Source organism: Schistocerca gregaria, chromosome 5 (genome assembly GCF_023897955.1).
Source record: "Schistocerca gregaria isolate iqSchGreg1 chromosome 5, iqSchGreg1.2, whole genome shotgun sequence".
In the NCBI taxonomy this organism is placed as follows: domain Eukaryota; kingdom Metazoa; phylum Arthropoda; class Insecta; order Orthoptera; family Acrididae; genus Schistocerca; species Schistocerca gregaria.
In genome coordinates this window covers 331,904,771-331,924,961 of record NC_064924.1, presented here as the reverse complement: position 1 = coordinate 331,924,961, position 20,191 = coordinate 331,904,771, and the positions used below count along the sequence as shown (strand labels likewise).

Below are 20,191 nucleotides of genomic sequence, written 5' to 3'. Positions count from 1 at the left end.
TGTTGACACCGACACACATAGGGCAGAATGATCAACACAATAAAATAAGGGAAAGATATAGGTGTTCATTCTTTCCACGCAATATACGAGATTGGAATGATAGAGAATTGTGAAGGTGGTTCAATGAATCCTCTGCCAGGCACTTAAAATGTTATTTGCAGAGTATCCATGTAGATGTAGATGTAAAAAGAAGACAAGACTACACAACATATGGCATATATCAAAAAAGAGATTAGCTGACAATAGTTCTCACAATTTTCAAAAATTAATTATTAACCAAGGCGATAAATATACAAGATCTGCTATCTCAAAAAATTAATCAATTGGCATCACGAAGCTGCTATCTCAAAGAAGGGTAGTTAATAATTTACCTGTACAACTTGCAGGTGCACATTAGTAGTGACTAAGAGACAAAAATTTACCTATAAAATGGAAAACAAATTAAATGTTGTCCATTTACACCACTGGCCATTAAAATTGCTACACCAAGAAGAAATGTAGATGATAAACAGGTATTCATTGGACAAATATATTATACTAGAACTGACATGTGATTACATATTCACGCAATTTGGGTGCGGAGATCCTGAGAAATCAGTACACAGAACAACCACCTCTGGCCGTAATAACAGCCCTGATACGCCTGGGCATTGAGTCAAACAGAGCTTGGATGGCGTGTACAGGTACAGCTGCCCATGCAGCTTCAACACGATACCATAGTTCTTCAAGCGTAGTGGCTGGCATATTGTGACGAGCCAGTTGCTTGGCCACCATTGACTAGATGTTTTCAACTGGTGAGAAATCTGGAGAATGTGCTGGCCAGGGAAGCAGTAGAACATTTTCTGTATCCAGAAAGGACCATACTGGACTTGCAACATGCAGTCGTGCATTATGCTGCTGAAATATAGGGTTTTGCAGGGACCAAATGAAGGGTAGAGCCACGGGTCATAACACATCCGAAATGTAACATCCACTGTTCAAAGTGCCGTCAATGCGAACAAGACGTGACCGATACATGTAACCAATGGCACCCCATACCATCACGCCGGGTGATACGCCAGTATGGCAATGATGAATACACCCTTCCAATGTGCGTTCACCGCAATGCCGACAAACATGAATGCGACCATCATGACGCTGTAAACAAAACATGGCTTCATCCGAAAAAATTATGTTTTGCCATTCGTGCACCCAGGTTCATCGTTGAGTACACCATCGCAGGCGCTCCTGTCTGTGATGCAGCGTCAAGGGTAACCGCAGCCATGGTCTTCGAGTTGATATTCCATGCTCTGGCAAACGTTGTCGAACTGTTCATGCAGATGGTTGTCGTCTTGCAAACGTCCTCATATGTTGACTTAGGGATCGAGACGAGGCTGCACGATCCATTACGGCCATGCGGATAAGATGCCCGTCATCTCAACTGCTAGTGATATGAGGCTGTTGGGATCCAGCACGGTGTTCCGTATTACCCTCCTGACCCCACCAATTCAATATTCTGCTAACAGTCATTAGATCTTGACCAATGCGAACAGCAATGTCGCGATACGATAAACTGCAAATGCGATAGACTACAATCTGACCTTTATCAAAGTCGAAAACATGATGGTACGCATTTCTCCTCCTTACACGAGGCACCACAACATTTCACCAGGTAATGCCGGTCAACTGCTGTTTGTGTATGAGAAATCTGTTGGAAATTTTCCTCATGTCAGCACGTTGTAGGTGTCGCCACCGGTGCCAACCTTGTGTGAATGCTCTGAAAAGCTAATCATTTGCAGATCACAGCATCTTCTTTCTGTCCATTAAATTTCACGTCTGTAGCACGTCATCTTCGTGGTGTAGCAATTTTAATGGCCAGTAGAGTGCTATGTTGTCACACATCCTGGAAGAAGTGGCAGGAACTACCTCAATGGAAGCATGCATGGTCGTGAGCAATTGCAAGCATTGGTAGGCACCTTTGATTGCGGATAAGATTACTGAAGCTAAATGTATTGCATGAATATGAACAGCATACAGACACAGAATAACATGCAACTAAGAAGAGAGGTGAATGACTGATCTACAGAAGGGGAGAAATAATACTTTGTAGCAGCAACATTTTCCTTTCTGTCTCTCTGATCTCAAGTCACATGGTGCAACTGCTCTCTCCCCACAAATGGGAATGCAGAGATGTGTTACATTTTCTGCTTTAAACACTCTTGAAAAACTCGTGAAGAAATAAGTGAGAGTGGTCTGTACATAACATTAAATGCATTTCTTTACTACTGTCCATAATGAATACAAGATAACGCAATAGCTATCAGGAGACACACTGCCATGAAAAAAATCGTCAAATCCTGAAATCACACTCTGAAAAGCTTGTGGCATAGAAATAGAAGACTGGCACCATTAGCAGTTGAATAAAGTTATTTCATGAGCTTCAGCACATCTGCCTCCACATACACACACTACTGTAGAACATGGCAAAGACTAAGAACTGAATTGCTTCTTCGTAATTGCACTGCTGAAAGTATTATGTTCTTTGCACCATTCATTTTCAATAATCTTTTAACACAAAACAGTAAGAAAAAAAATTATGTGGTAAACCTAAAGCTTTTAAATTTAAAGTAAAAACACTCTTTAAGGCACATACTATTCTTAACTGGAATTCCTCAGACTACTATAATACACAGTGAGAACAATACTGTGGAATCTTAGAATTACATAATATGTTGTAAGTTCAAATCAATACTGTAAAGGAGAAACAGGACACCATTTACAGATGTAATTCCTTCTAAAATATATTTACTAATAAGTAAGGGGCCAGATAAATTAGTGTGTTTGACTTTTTAGTCTCTGGCAACAGCTGTTATATATTTCCAATTTGTTATTTTGCATGTAACACTTTCTATTGTGTGGCCATTCTCAAATAAAATGTTTAACTCGTTATTTGCATATATTTTAGGTTAAAGTCATTTTCATGAGCAGTCTGTTGTTGGCCAGACTTCAGAGCTGTAGCCACAATTTTTGGTACAAAACAGACTCCAGCACACAAGTATGCCATTTACCAATACCAGATAGCATTGAACTGTGTGCAGTAATAACTTGTGGTGAACGAATTGTCACTGCATACAGCTCAGTGCTACCTAACAATAGTAAATGGTTTAGCTGTGTGCTAATGTTTGTACAACACTGAACATTATGACGGCTACAGCTTTCAATCCCAGCCATCCACAGACTGCTCATAAAAATAACCCAAAACATATGCAGATAACAGATTACACATTTTATTTGAGAATGGTTACACAACCAACACAGCACATGCAAAATGATAAAATAGCTATAAATAAAAGGTTTTCCATGAATCTTATTTCTTTCAAGAAATGTATCACAGCTGTGAACCCTGTTGCAAGTAAAATAATTAGAAATCTCCAATAAACCCAAAGGCCCAACTTCAATGGCTTCACAGAAAGGAAAGTACAAATACATCCAAAACATGGAGGTAAAAAGTACCAAGAATAAATTCACAGGCAAATGAGGGAAACAAAGAGCAACATAAAACAAAATACTTGGGCTACATAAGAAATGTTTGACAATTTGACAACTATTAGCTAAGATAGTGAGACAGAATCTGGAGACGATTAATGATATCAGCATTAATAGAAGTTGTTAGATTATGTCAGTAAGCCGAATAGTCTAAGAAACACAAGTGCCTGAAAATATAAGTAGAACAAAAATATGATATAAGAAGAATCATCTAGCTGGAATAAAAATGCTTCACTGATAAATTGGTATATGTTTGTATGCAAAGGCGGGGAAAAAGTATCCAAGTTAGACCCCTAAATTCAAAATAACCAGGAATGTATCTTTCTCCCTAAATCAATTTAACTATATGTACGGTGAGCACAGAATAACATGGCCAGTACATGAGCAGATGGCAGTGTAAGTGTGAGGAGAGTGGTAGTGGTGTGGGCTGTGGGCACGCACTGTAGGGGAAATGTCAAGCACTGGAGGGAAAATGCCATACTAGACTGCAGCCTGCACTCACATTTTTTGTAAATATTAAGTGGAGTCCCTACACACTCATATTTGCACTTTGGCCATTCAAAAAGATGTCACCTCTGCTTCAGTTAGTATCTAAAAATAATTCTGCCGAAAATGTAGCACTTTATTTTCACCTGATTTGTTAACCATCTGTAACTTTCAGAGAAGTGTCATGAGTGGGGTATTTTGAGTAAAACCTACACATTTCTTTTGTTGCCATGTTAAAATTTGCATCTTTTGCCAAAACTCAGAGAATTTTACACAGTCTCCCCTCACTAACATGTTGTGCAGATGCAACTGAAAGAGAATTCTAAACATTGGTTTATTAAAGGCATTAAGTGAGGAACTGAGGAAGCGTAAGGTCAGCATCTCATGCAAAGGCACATCGTTGGTACAAAATAAACAAGTAATGACTTCAGTTATCTTTTTCCAAAACCCTTAACATTTCTTGTTTCACAGCTATTGATGGCCCTTAAAAATTACATTCTTTCACCTAAAATGTCTGTAGTTGGTAGAATAACACGGTGGACAATGAAGTTTTGCATATTAACCACACAGCAAAATGCTCTCCTCTTTGTGTGTTAACATTTGCCAATATCTCAAACCGTTCATCAAATACGAGGAAGCTGTGGATATTTCACTCTGACTTTATCGCTGGTGCGGTGCTATCACAAATGCAATGTTACATAATTTTTTCTTAAGGCTGGTGACAGGTAGAGACCTCCACCCAAGTCTAAAAAAAATTCAACATATTAGCTAAATTTCATATGCAACAAAATATTATCTAGTATGCACCAAATGCAAAATCATAGCGACCCCTATTTTTCATTGCAAACTTTTTCAAATTTCACGCAATGTCTTACTTCCACGTAAATATCAAAATTACTACAACCATTAACGAAATGATGGGCACATCATAATGAACCTGACGTATAAAGCTACAAGTAATGCAAAAATTAATGTTTGTGCCAAGTAGAAATTGTTTGAGAAAGATAGCAAGGTATGCGCCTCGATTACGTCACTGCCGACCGGCTGAAATATGGAAAATGTTCGTCGACCTCCCCTTCCGAGCAAACAAATGAACTCGTCCTGCACTTTGGACAAAAACTGGTTACTGCGTATCAGCCACCGTATCCTGCGCAAACTACAGATGCTGAAGATTATGGTGGTTGGTGTTCTGTTGTAGGTAGATTCAAGAAAAGTTGATTAAAATGATAGAGTAGTTATATTACAAGAAGAAAACTTACTTTTCCGCAGCAAATCTTCAATACACTTGTTGATATGTGCCATCCATTCCTGTTTCTCTGTCGATGTCGCAGCGTACACCGCAAAAGATTTAGATGCTGTGCGAATTAGCCACCCATTTCTGAATTCTAGACAAACAGAATTTGAAAATTAGAGCATTTCCTTTGTAGCAACACAGTGATTTTACAAAAACACATCAAAGAGTAACAAACACTATTGCTCCACCTGATTTTAGATGAGAAGTTTGTGACACAAATGAGAGATCTAAAGTGCAAAGGCACACCTGTTATATGAGTACCTGGCCACCAGACGTTGAGGTCTAAGAGGAGTTTCTGCCCTACAATCAAAAATCTAAACAAACCTCCTCAGACTTCAAGGTTAAGTTGCAGGAGGATGAGAAACACTCGCCTTATGGGCTGAACGCTACCAACTGCACATCTCCCCCCAGGACGTCAGGAATACTGGTCTATCTATAAATCGTTAATTAGACTTCAACCTGGTGTTTGCAGATACAGAGTAAGTTAAAGGGGAGCTTGACTAACCGTAAATGCTCTACAAATGTAGTGGAGATCAAAGCACAGCCCTCTACATGAACTGCAGCAGCTGCCCTTTGAGATAAAGAATGGAGGACTGGACAGCACTTAACACCTCACGTCCATGACAAGACATGACATGACATAATTCTGGGCAGATACTGTTTAATATGTTTCACACCAAGTACCATTACATAACGAAATATGTATTTTTATTGTTGTTTGCCTCTGACACAAATAAATAAAATTAAAGAACAACTCCATCACTTATCAATTAATATTAAACAGTTTGAAATTAAATCTGTAGAGTAATTAAGGAAAAGTCGGTAATTTATGATAAAATAGTTCTTATTTATGCCGAACCCAAAAATTGCACACACACACACACACAAACTACCAAATTAACTATTTTTTATGGGACCCAGATCCATGTGTTATGCAAACAACTATTTTTTTAACCCTGTTTGCATAATAAGTGTAACTTAATCTGTTGCTGTTAGAGCTTCAAAACCAAACAATGATTAGATGCAGCACGTATCCTATTAATCCACCACTTCTTTTAGTCAGCTAAGCTATAAAGCTTCTTTCCTCTCCCAGTTTGATACAGTACCACTTCATCACATATCAGTTTAATCTTCAGCTTTTAAACTTAAAAAATATTGTAATCAATGCACATCAATTGTAGAGCGCAAAGAATTCTTGCAACAGCTTGTCTGCTGCTCACGGACAAGATCGGCTGAGGAAATGTATGAGCTAATGTGAATTTCCCATTGCTATAAAACTTAGACTACAGTATTGATTATAGAAAAAGGGTCTTCTATGAGGAGGTTGTTTGTGTCGTTGCCCTGGATGATAATTACACGAAATATTTGTCAGGATTTGTAAGCGGTGGGTCCTTGAGGTACGGCAATACGCGAACACCGAGAAGAAAGTTTAAACAGCTTTATTAGCAAAGGCGGATTATAAAACACACACATTACGCGCACCCATCATCACTATGTCCGACATCATAATTACGGTCATATCGGAAGGCTCCATGCTGAGCTAAGAAGAGAGACATATTTGTGCCTCAGGCCACACCAGTTAATACGGCGCGCTGCGGACGGCGGCCAGTCGCACACTCCCTGCGTTGCACTGTGGCCTGATGCATGTGCACTGACCAAGCAAATTGTCAGCATTCCAGACAGGTTGGCTGGCGAGCAAGTGTTACGTACCATACGGCTGCGGTGCAACCCGTACACCCTCACACTTCTATAAATATTAAAGAAGACATGGTAACCAAGGCCTCACACAGCAAAATGATTAAAATTCTATATCTATAGCACAACCTATAAGCAGCAGTCAAATGAAAACCGAAAGCCCCCACAACAGGACCATGGAACGGTTCTATTCAAAACTCACCAAATGCATTAAGACATTTATCCCACTGGGAGATGAGATGATCAATTCCTGTTTTATAGTATGCAGTCTGCAGCTGACAGATTAAGACTGCACCCACTCTTGCACTTGATCGTCTGATTTAAACTGACGTCCATGCATGATTTGTTTCGGGTCACCAAAAATGTGAAAATCGCACGGTGAAAGATCCTGGCTATAAGGAGGACATTGCAGTGTTTCCTAAACAAATTGCTGAAGCGCAGCCTTCATCTGACTGGCAGTGTGGAGACGGGCGTTATTGTGCAACAGGACAATTCCGCCCGAAAAATATTCATGGGTGTTTTGACTTTTTGGCATGTTACAGTTTCTGCAAAGTATCTTGATAGTGCTGCACACTCATGGAACTTGTTGAGCCTGCCAACTGGATAAAGGGTTCACTTCAGCAATTTAGTAGGGAAACACTGCAACATCCTCAATACAGCCTGTATCTTTACTGTGTGATTTTCAAATCTTTGACAACTTGAAGAAAGACATTTGTGGACATTGTTTTCATTCAGACCACGAAGAGCAAGATTGAGTGCAGTTGTAGATCCATCAGTGGGTGAACGGGAACAGGACTTGATCCTCTTGTCTCTCAGTGGGATAAATGTTTAAGTGTTTGGTGATTACATTTGAATAGAACCGTTCCATGGCCCCGTTGTGGCAGGTGTTCGGTTTTCATTTGACAGCCTCTCAATTACTTTCAGTTTTTCTTTCTTTTCAAATAATAATTTTTATAATAATAATAATAATAATAATAATAATAATAATAATAATAATAATAATCCCCGTGGAGGCCCGGGAAAAGAATAGGCCTCCAGTGTGTTCTGCCAGTCGTAAAAGGCGACGAAAAGAACACACCACTAATAGGGCTAACCCCCCTTTTAGTGTGATTAGTTGGTTCAGGACACAACTAAAGAAGCCTCGGACAAGCGCCGTCATGGTCGGGGACGACGCTTGAACCCTATGCCCACCCACAATGGTAACGACACTGATAGCCAACTGGAAAATGATTTAAATCCAAATAGAGGTGTTTTGCAGGATATGCTTCCTGCAACCACCCTAGAAGGAAAACAAAGACAGAGGATGAGATGGTCAGATGAAGTTAATCGACACCTGATGTTCTGTTATTACCAAGCAACAAACCTAGGAACCAACACAACTGGATACAGATCACAAGTATACACAACATTTATTACCAGATACCCAGAATTAAAATTTTTAACAGAACAATGACTAGCTGATCAGATCCGTGTAATAATCAAAACTCACAGGATACCCCAGTCAGAATTAGAAAACATCAAACAACAAGTACAACAAATACTGGAACAAAATAATGTGCAATCAGAAGAAGAAGAAAATACAGTAATGGACTCAAACATCCCAGAGCAAACAAACAAAGAACAACACACATCAATTAAACAATCAAAGGAAAACGAAATCTTAAGACTGCCACCAGAACAAGTACAAATAGAACACGAAGTGACACACATGTTAGATATAGAAGAAAAATTTTAGCTGACATATATCGAATACGAAGACACAAATACAGACATTAGACCATTCTTGCATAGACCACCAAATAACCCACAAGTCGAAACAACAATAAAAACTATCAACACAATCATACACAACAAAATAAATGAAAACACAACTATGGAAGAGTTACAACTACTGGTTTATATAGGAGCACTCACTACACTAAATATACATACTAGGCAGAGATCAGAACCAACCAACACACAGAAGAAACCCACAAAACCAGCATGGCAACACAGGCTACAGATCAGAATAGAAAAACTGAGAAAAGACATTGGACAGCTAACACAATTTATAAGACATCACACGTCAGAAAAAAAAAAAAAAAACGATAAAGTTTAGGTAAAATCTCACAACAAGAAGCGATAGAGCAATTAGATGAAAAGAAGCAGAAATTACAAGCATTGGCCAAACGACTTAGAAGATACAAAAAAAGTGAAAATAGAAGGAAACAAAACCAAACATTCAACACAAACCAAAATAAATTTTACCAGACAATAGATAACACACACATTAAAACAGACAATCCACCAAACATAACAGACATTGAACACTTCTGGAGCAACGTACGGTCAAACCCGGTACAACATAAGAGGCATGCACGGTGGATACAAGCAGAAACAGACAAATACAAGATGATACCACAAATGCCTGAAGTGATAATTTTGCAACATGAAGTCACCAAAGCAATTAATTCTACTCACAATTAGAAAGCCCCTGGAAAAGATAAAATAGCAAAATTTCTTGCTAAACAAGTTCACCTCAACACATCCACATCTAACTAAATAATTTAAAATATCTAAAAACAAAGATGGTGTGACTTACCAAACAAAAGTGCTGGCAGGTCGATAGACACACAAACACAAACATACACACAAAATTCTACCTTTCGCAACCAACGGTTGCTTCTTCAGGAAAGAGGGAAGGAGAGGGAAAGACGAAAGGATGTGGGTTTTAAGGGAGAGGGTAAGGAGTCATTCCAATCTCGGGAGCGGAAAGACTTACCTTAGGGGGAAAACTCGCACACACACACACACACACACACACACACACACACACACACACACACACACACACATATCCATCCGCACATACACAGACACAAGCAGACATTTGTAAAGGCAAGATATATTTTTCCCAGGTGGAATGTTTCCCTCTATTATATTCATATCATAAATTATGTAACAGTTACACTGCAGACCCATACACATTCCCTGATACACTTACACATGGAATAACTTATATGAAACCTAAAGATCAAGCAGACACAGCAAACCCAGCAAATTACCGCCCCATAACATGCCTACCAACAATATACAAAATATTAACTTCAGTCATTACACAGAAATTAATGACACATAAAACACAGAACAAAATTATAAATGAAGAACAAAAAGGCTGTTGCAAAGGAGCACTAGGATGTAAAGAGCAACTGATAATAGATGCAGAGGTGACATATCGAGCTAAAACTAAACAAAGGTCGCTACACTACGCATACATTGATTACCGAAAAGCTTTTGATAGTGTACCACACTCATGGTTACTACAAATATTGGAAATATACAAAGTAGATCCTAAATTGATACAGCTCCTAAACATAGTAATGAAAAATTGGAAAACCACACTTAATATCCAAACAAATTCAAATAATATCACATCACAGCCAATACAGATAAAGTGTGGAATATACCAAAGAGACTCATTAAGTCCTTTCTGCTTCTGCCTTGCTCTGAACCCACTATCCAACATGCTAAATAATACAAATTATGGATACAATATTACTGGAACATACCCACACAAAATCACACATTTGCTATACATGGATGATCTAAAACTACTGGCAGCAACAAATCAACAACTCAATCAATTACTAAAGATAACAGAAGTATTCAGCAATGATATAAATATGGCTTTTGGAATAGACAAATGTAAGAAAAATAGCATAGTCAAGGGAAAACACACTAAACAAGATGATTACATATTGGATAACCACAGCGACTGCATAGAAGCGTTGGAAAAAACAGATGCCTATAAATATCTAGGATACAGACAAAAAAAAGGTATAGATAATACAAATATTAAAGAAGAACTAAAAGAAAAATATAGACAAAGACTAACAAAAATACTGAAAACAGAATTGACAGCAAGAAACAAAACAAAAGCTATAAATACTTGTGCTATACCAATATTGACCTACTCATTTGGAGTAGTGAAATGGAGTAACACAGACCTAGAAGCACTCAATACACTTACACGATCACAACGCCACAAATATAGAATATATCACATACATTCAGCAATAGAAAGATTCACATTAAGCAGAAAGGAAGGAGGAAGGGGATTTATCGACATAAAAAACCTACATTATGGACAGGTAGACAATTTAAGAAAATTCTTTCTAGAACGAGCAGAAACTAGCAAAATACACAAAGCAATCACTCATATAAATACATCGGCTACAACATTGCAATTTCATAACCACTTCTACAACCCTTTAGATCACATAACATCAACAGATACGAAGAAAGTAAATTGGAAAAAGAAAACACTATATGGCAAGCACCCGTATCATCTAACACAGCCACACATCGATCAAGACGCATCCAACACATGGCTAAGAAAAGGCAACATATACAGTGAGATAGAAGGATTCATGATTGCAACACAGGATCAAACAATAAACACCAGATATTACAGCAAGCATATTATTAAAGCTCCCAATACAACAGATAAATGCAGACTTTGCAAACAACAAATAGAAACAGTAGAAATTAACACAACTAATCGAAATATCCATACCCAATACAACAAATATACAAAAGAAAACAGGAGAAAAAATTGTAAAATACATCCAACTGGCTGAGGAAGTCAGGGGTATGTGGCATCAAGATAAAGTTGACTTTATACCAATTATACTATCAACTACAGGAGTCATACCACACAATATCCACCAGTACATCAATGCAATACAGCTACATCCAAACTTATATATACAACTACAGAAATCCGTAATTATTGATAAATGTTCAATTACCCGAAAGTTCCTAAATGCAATATAACATATATCGTACAGTTAAAAGGAAGTCACGCTTGATCAAGGTCCGAGTCACTTTCTACTTTTGACCAGACATAACGTCTGAGATAAGAAAGAAATAATAATAATAATAATAACCAAGTACCAGACAAAGTTAAATACCTTCAAGCTTCACTGAACAACTTGGAATATTCAAATCGAATACTTCCATTATTACATCAGCAGGGAAAAAGCAGAAGTAGTACTTCAAGTACACTGTTAACCAAAGGGAATGTGTTTTCATCAGCATTCATTAACATTTATATTAATGACCAATGGGTTCCAAAAAGGTGCTTCACTTAATCAGAATACACTATCGCTATACATTTCAATTCAATACAATGAAGATGTGAGTCCCTGGGTTAACACTGCTGTGGTCCATGTGAACACTAAGTTGAGCATACTGCTGCTGACTGAAATGAAATCTCGTATGAGTGCAATGTTGCTATAATTGGAGATCAAGATATACTAGATATAGCCTACATCTGAATAAGAAAAGGAAAGATAGGCTGTCAGAGCTTCTTGCAGAAAATGTACGGGAGCCAACCCATTTACATCTACATGACTACTATGCAGTCCACACTCAACTGTCTGGCAGGATGTTCTTCGAACCACCTTCAGTCTATTTCTCTACCATTCCGTTCAGTAACACTGCTTTGGAGAAATGAACACTTAAATCACTCGATATGGGCTAGATTTCTCTTGAAACTTTCTGGTAGATTAAAACTGTGTGCCAGACTGAGACTCAAACTCGGGACCTTTGCCTTTCATGGGCAAGTGCTCTACCACCTGAGTTACCCAAGCACAACTCACACCCCGTCCTCACAGCTTCACTTCTGCCAGTACCTCGTCTCTTACCTTCCAAACTTTACAGAAGCTCCTGCTTTGCAGGACAGCTTCTGTAAAGTTTGTAAGGTAAGTGATGAGATATTGGCAGAAGTGAAGCTGTGAGGATGGGGCGTGAGTCGTGCTTGGCCACTGACAAACCGTAGCCATGACAACCAACACACTGTCTGTCTCCATAAATGGCCACTAACAAACTGTGGCCAAGAAACAGCTGCACCAACCAGATGCTGAACACACTGCCAAACACAATGTTCTTCAGCTCAGTGACTGCTTCATAGCCTATGCCATCAGGATCCTTCTTACCAACACCAGCTTTTCTTGACTGACCAGTGGGAGCCCTCCCTGCAATATATCCTATGTTCCCATAACCCTCCTGCCCTCAACTTCATTAGTCAGAGTCCTTCACCCAACACACGTATCGCCTCTCCTGTTCTTACTCCAGCACTACACAGCCTTCTATTCCACTAACGCACACACTGTCTTTTTACATATCTCCTAGCTGCTGTATATCGTCTCTGTATGCTCCCACAAGCTGTCCCAGACCTCAGGAAAAATTCTGATTGGGGAGAATTCACATATGGGGTTCCCAAGGCTCAATCTTAGGTCTGCTACTGTTCCTCATACACTACTGGCATTAAAATTGCTACACCAATAAGAAATGTAGATGATAAACGGGTATTCATTGGACAAATATATTATACTAGAACTGACATGTGATTACATATTCACGCAATTTGGGTGCATAGATCCTGAGGAATCAGTACCCAGAACAACCACCTCTGGCCGTAATAACAGCCTTGATACACCTGGGCATTGAGTCAAACAGAGCTTGGATGGCGTGTACAGGTACAGCTGCCCATGCAGCTTCAACACAATACCACAGTTCATCAAGAGTAGTGACTGGCGTATTGTGATGGGCCAGTTGCTCGACCACCATTGGCCAGACGTTTTCAAATGGTGAGAGATCTGGAGAATGAGCTCGCCAGGGCAGCAGCTCAACATTTTCTGTATCCAGAAAGGCCCGTACAGGACCTGTAACATGCGATCGTGCATTATCCTGCTCAAATGTAGGGTTTCACAGGGATCGAATGAAGGGTAGAGCCATGGGTCATAACACATCTGAAATGTAACGTCCACTGTTAAAAGTGCCGTGTTAAAAGCGAACAAGAGGTGACCCAGACGTGTAACCAATGGCACCCCATACCATCAAGCCTGGTGATACGCCAGTATGACGATGACGAATACACGCTTCCAATGTGCGTTTACCACGATGTCAACAAACACGGATGAGACCATCATGATGCTGTAAACAGATCCTGGATTCATCAGAAAAAATGTCATTTTGCCATTTGTGCACCCAGGTTCGTCGTTGAGTACACCATCGCAGGCGCTCCTGTCTGTGATGCAGCGTCAAGGGTAACTGCACCCATGGTCTCCGAGCTGATAGTCCATGCTGCTGCAAACATCGTTGAACTGTTCGTGCAGATGGTTGTTGTCTTGCAAACGTTCCCAACTGTTGACTCAGGGATCGAGACGTGGTTGCACAATCCGTTACAGCCATGCAGGTAAGATGCCTGTCATCTCGACTGTTAGTGATATGATGCCGTTGGGGTCCAGCACGGCGTTCCGTATTACCCTCCTGAACCCAACTATTCTATTCTGCTAACAGCAATTGGATCTCGACCAACACGAGCAGCAATGTCGCGATTCGATAAACTGCAATCGTGATAGGCGACATTCCGACCTTTATCAAAGTCGGAAACGTGATGGTACGCATTTCTCCTCCTTGCACGAGGCATCACAACAACGTTTCACCATGCAACGCCGGTCAACTGCTGTTTGTGTATGAGAAATCAGATGGAAACTTTCCTCATGTCAGCATGTTGTAGGTGTCTCCACTGGCTCCAACCTTGTGTGAATGCTCTGAAAAGCTATTCATTTGCATATCACAGGATCTTCTTCCTGTCGATTAAATTTTGCATCCGTAGCACGTCATCTTCATCGTCCAGCAATTTTAATGGCCAGTAGTGTATATTCAACCAGTCATAAGATCCACGCATACATACAGAAACAAAAGAAATCGTAAACAATTTTCTTAAAAATATCATTGACTGGGTTTCTGTGAATGGTCTCTAGATTTTGAACAGACAGAACATACTCAGTTCTGCACATCCAAGGGTACAACACCAACGGTAAGTGTAACACACAGTGTGGAAATAATAATGATGTCAGGAACTTCAAAATTTATAGCTGTCCATATTGATGAGAATTTAAACTATAAAATCATTGTAAATCTTGGGGAGAAACAAATCGGTAAGTTGACATGTTTTGCTCATTTGCTCATTTTCATTCAATAATGTCTTATGGGACCACGTTCTGGAGTAACTCATCTTCAAGAAAGAAAGTCTTCATAGCTCAAAAACGCTGTGTAAGAATAATATCTGTTCATCCACAATCATCCTGCTGATACATGTTCACAGTTAGGCATTCTGATTACTGTCTCACTGTATACTTATTCCCTCAAAGTTTTTTTGTAAATAATCCACTGCTGTTCAAAAGAAAGAATGATATACATAATTACAATATCAAAATAAAAAATGACATTCATTATTTCACATTAAGGTTGCCTTTGGCATGAAAAGGGAGGCACAATGTTGCTACCAAAATTATTGATCACTCCCCAGTCATATAAAATGTCTGTAAGACGGTAAAGTTACACTTGAAACAAAGTGAAAAAGTTATTCCCTGAGAACTCCTATTCTGCCTATGTATTACTATTATTCTGATATGTAAATGATAGAGTGTAGGAATAACTAACTTACATACATATTTAAAAAAAGAAAACTACATGTAAATGGTCAGCATGTTGCCCTATTTAAAAATGTGATGTGATTTTAAAAGACTCATTCCATATCATGATGATGTATCAGGCAAATGGTGCATGTAACATGAAATTAAGTGACTAGTCATAACAGAGTTACAAAACCCATCAATGTATTTGCTTAATTTATGTGCAAGGTACATGGAAAACTTGTGAAATGCAAATAAATGGAGATTATTTTAAAGATTTCTCTTTAGTGTTCTGAGGCTACAAGGCCATTTTGTGAAATAAACTAGTTTTGGTACCATATAGAATCTGTACAAAGCTACAGCTTTTATGATTGAGCAAATGTGATCAGTTCAAATCTTGATTCACCAGAAAGGAAATTAGTGTCTGTTAGCTGAAAGAGTTGTACGATCCTGGTTCCAGTTGGTCATATTTTTTTTATGTTTGTGGTACTCCTGGGACACCGTGCAGTGACGCAAGGTCTTCATTTGACCATCATGGTCGGTGAATAATAAAATCAATCAATGTTCAGCATTTGGGCTTTTATTTCGTGATCAGAGTGTCATTCTACTAAGATTTTCCGGTCTTTGCGGAGGTCTATTCCCACTTGTGCCAGGGTCATACTTCAAGAAATTTTAAGCACAACATGACCCCTCACAAGCGGCAATCCTGGTTTCGAACTGGAAGAATGTACGACTGCTGTCAACCAAAACTAAATATACAACTTGACACCATAATTATGTTTCAGTTGAAATAAGAAAAGAAGATAATGAATTACGGAGAGGCAGCCTTTAAAGCACTATACTTGAAAAATAATTGCTAAGCAATAATGAGAAAAATTAATTATAGTCATGCTAAAGGTGTGGCATTACTAGGCAGTGGTGTTAAATCCTGCTTAACATTACGTTACAATTTTGTGACAAAGTAATAGCATCAAACAGTAAATAGTTCTGATACGTAACTAGAATTCAGATTATTTTGACCGAATGCAATTAATTTAACACAAAATACAAATGATTTGAGCTTGACAACTCCGATAAATAAGTGGTTACCAAGTATGCCAACAGAAGTAAACAAGTCGTCACGCTGACACGTGGAATAATTATTTGACATCAAGTGTCTTGATTTAATTCAATGGTTGTTAATACCACCAATTAGTGCCCACAAAGTGGTATTGCACTACAACAAGATCAATTTTTATTAAAGCAGATTAGGTTAACTTTTAGTATATCCGCTGCCACTGCCATCAGCGAGCATCTCTCCTACAGTTGGCAACATTCCACAAGTTCCAGCACCTCACACAATGATGCCACGCAGCAGCAACTAACACCATGATGTGAGGCAGCATCCTTAGCAGATACAACAACCAGAATAAGTCATTTTGTAAAATGAAGAAACCACACAAAATTTGCTGGATCATCAATCTTTTAGTGTATACATGACCAGTCTCAGAACACTTATAATTAAACTCCATCATCTAATACTGAAAATATTGTGTTAGAAGAATAATTCACATGAAGCTGTCCTGTGGGCAATTACATTATATCGTGAATAGTAATGTGCACTGCTCTGTGTCATTCGACTAGCTATGTCTTCAGTAGACATTCGATTAATCCGAATCTTAACATACATTGGTTAACAGTATAAATAATTTTGTATTGCTATTTATGAAGTATCGGCAATTTACTCAGCAACCATGAATTTTACAGAAGAAAGTGTGACAAGGGAGGGATTCCTGCAAACAGTGTTGGAGCAATTCTTATACGTAAATAAGAAACAAACAAATTTAGAAGAGCAAATGAATAGCAGGTTTTCCAAACTGGAAGAGAACATATCCAATTTCATGTCTCTGACTTATGGTAACATGTATCACTTACATCAAAAATTAGACATGGGATTTAATGACATAGATTAGCATGTATACAAATGGAAATAGTAGAGAACAAGCTACACAGCAAATCAGGATATGTACATGCCATAAAATCAACTCAAGACTATTTAGCTAAAAGAATAGAAGTCTTATTACAAAAGAAAAATAGCTGACAGAATGTGACTAGTAAAAACATACATACAATAATGATGATTAATTATTTAAAAACCAGAATTTAAAAATTGGAATGTGGGAAAGAACTTGTGAAAAACAATGTCCACAGTCAGACTAGAATATTCCCATTTCGATTTCACTGTTTGATATGATAGTTGGAACAGCAATGACACACAGCATACAGATGACACCCATGGTAACACACAAACAATTCATATAGGTAGTAGCTTGTTGAACTTAGATTATACAAGCCAGGAGGAGGAGGAAAAACATGATTAGTTAATTAGAAGTAAGTTACATTATAATGCAGATGGTGATTTTACAGCTGTGTTAAGTGAGGATTAAATCATAAATTTCTGAAGTTCCCACCATCTGGTGACATACACCCCATTAAAAAAAAAAAGTTTTACAGATATGTCACCGGACACGTGGATGGACCACAGCAAACTAAGATTTGTTGCTAAGTCATTTAACAAGCAATGAATTGCAAGGGGGTGTGCTGAAGTTGGACTAACTTAAAACATATAAAGATTCTGAACTCACATTTAAACTGAAATACTAGAGTGAAAGAGCTCAGAAAAAATTACGTTTAGAATTACTAGGGTACAAACTTTACAACAGCAACAACTAGAAAAGTGGAACACCCATTAAACAAGGCCAAGAACCGATCAGTGGGGAACATTTACTGGAAATGATAAGTTGATTATCTCGGAGAATAAGATATAAACTTTTAAGTAAGGGCTGGGGTAAAGTTAAGAACCTTTTAGGTTATCTTGAAAAATGGACCTCACGAAAATCAGTCAGAAAGACAGCATTTCAGAAGCAGCACGGAACAAATTGGTAATGAAAATAAGAATGGAAACAACAATACTGGATCAGCAACAAAAGACCAGAAATACTGAGCAGATAAATTAATAGGTTTACATATCATTAGAGAGATGATGATGATGATGATGATGATGATGATGATGATGATCATGATGATTATTCAGTGCTTGATAAGATATGACAGGGGAAGTAATATAACAAATGATCTCTTAGCACAACATGAGCCACCAATTATTAAATATGTGAAAATACAGGGTGTCCCACTCAAATCTCCCTGATTTCAAAGACCTGGGAAAAGAAATCACAGTAGATATGACAATGAAAAATGCACCACATTTTAGAACATCCTAAAGAATTTATTTATTTATCAGCAATACGCCTCTACATGTGAACAATTTGCAGTACAAAGAATATCGAGTCTATATTCAATTTATTCAATTCAACATTAACCAAAACGGCCTTGCTGTGCTGGTACTGCGAACGGCTGAAAGCAAGGGGAAACTACAGCCGTAATTTTTCCCGAGGGCATGCAGCTTTACTGTATGATTAAATGATGATGGCATCCTCTTGGGTAAAATATTCCGGAGGTAAAATAGTCCCCCATTCGGATCTCCGGGCGGGGACTACTCAGGAGGATGTCGTTATCAGGAGAAAGAAAACTGACGTTCTACGGATCGGAGCGTGGAATGTCAGATCCCTTAATCGGGCAGGTAGGTTAGAAAATTTCAAAAGGGAAATGGATAGGTTGAAGTTAGATACAGTGGGAATTAGTGAAGTTCGGTGGCAGGAGGAACAGGACTTCTGGTCAGGTGACTGCAGGGTTATAAACACAAGATCAAATAGGGGTAATGCAGGAGTAGGTTTAATAATGAATAGGAAAATAGGAATGCGGGTAAGCTACTACAAACAGCATAGTGAACGCATTGTTGTGGCCAAGATAGATACGAAGCCCACACCTACTACAGTAGTACAAGTTTATATGCCAACTAGCTCTGCAGATGATGAAGAAATTGAAGAAATGTACGATGAAATAAAAGAAATTATTCAGATAGTGAAGGGAGATGAAAATTTAATAGTAATGCGTGACTGGAATTCGAGTGTAGGAAAAGGGAGAGAAGGAAACATAGTAGGTGAGTATGGATTGGGGCTAAGAAATGAAAGAGGAAGCCACCTAGTAGAACAACTTAATCATAGCACAACTTAATCATAGCTAACACTTGGTTTAAGAATCATGAAAGAAGGTTGTATACGTGGAAGAACCCTGGAGATACTAAAAGGTATCAGATAGATTATATAATGGTACGACAGAGATTTAGGAACCAGGTTCTAAGTTGTAAGACATTTCCAGGGGCAGATGTGGACTCTGACCACAATCTATTGGTTATGACCTGTAGATTAAAACTGAAGAAACTGCTAAAATGTGGGAAATTAAGGAGATGGGACCTGGATAAACTGAAAGAACCAGAGGTTGTACAGAGTTTCAGGGAGAGCATAAGGGAACAATTGACAGGAATAGGGGAAAGAAATACAGTAGAAGAAGAATGGGTAGCTCTGAGGGATGAAGTAGTGAAGGCAGCAGAGGATAAAGTAGGTAAAAAGACAAGGGCTGCTAGAAATCCTTGGGTTACAGAAGAAATATTGAATTTAATTGATGAAAGGAGAAAATATAAAAATGCAGTAAATGAAGCAGGCAAAAAGGAATACAAACGTCTCAAAAATGAGATCGACAGGAAGTGCAAAATGGCTAAACAGGGATGGCTAGAGGACAAATGTAAGGATGTAGAAGCTTATCTCACTAGGGGTAAGATAGATACTGC

General features: G+C 38.5%; 1 protein-coding gene across 2 annotated transcripts in view; it reads right to left on the bottom strand.

The window, feature by feature from the left end:
* Positions 1–20,191, bottom strand: part of LOC126272196 (pleckstrin homology domain-containing family F member 2-like) — a 148,334-nt gene that overhangs the window by 87,466 nt on the left and 40,677 nt on the right. For both annotated transcript variants that reach the window (XM_049974876.1, XM_049974875.1), the window contains exon 5: positions 5,271–5,396. In XM_049974876.1, coding sequence (XP_049830833.1) covers positions 5,271–5,396 — 126 coding nt within the window. The remainder of the gene's footprint in view (positions 1–5,270; positions 5,397–20,191) is intronic.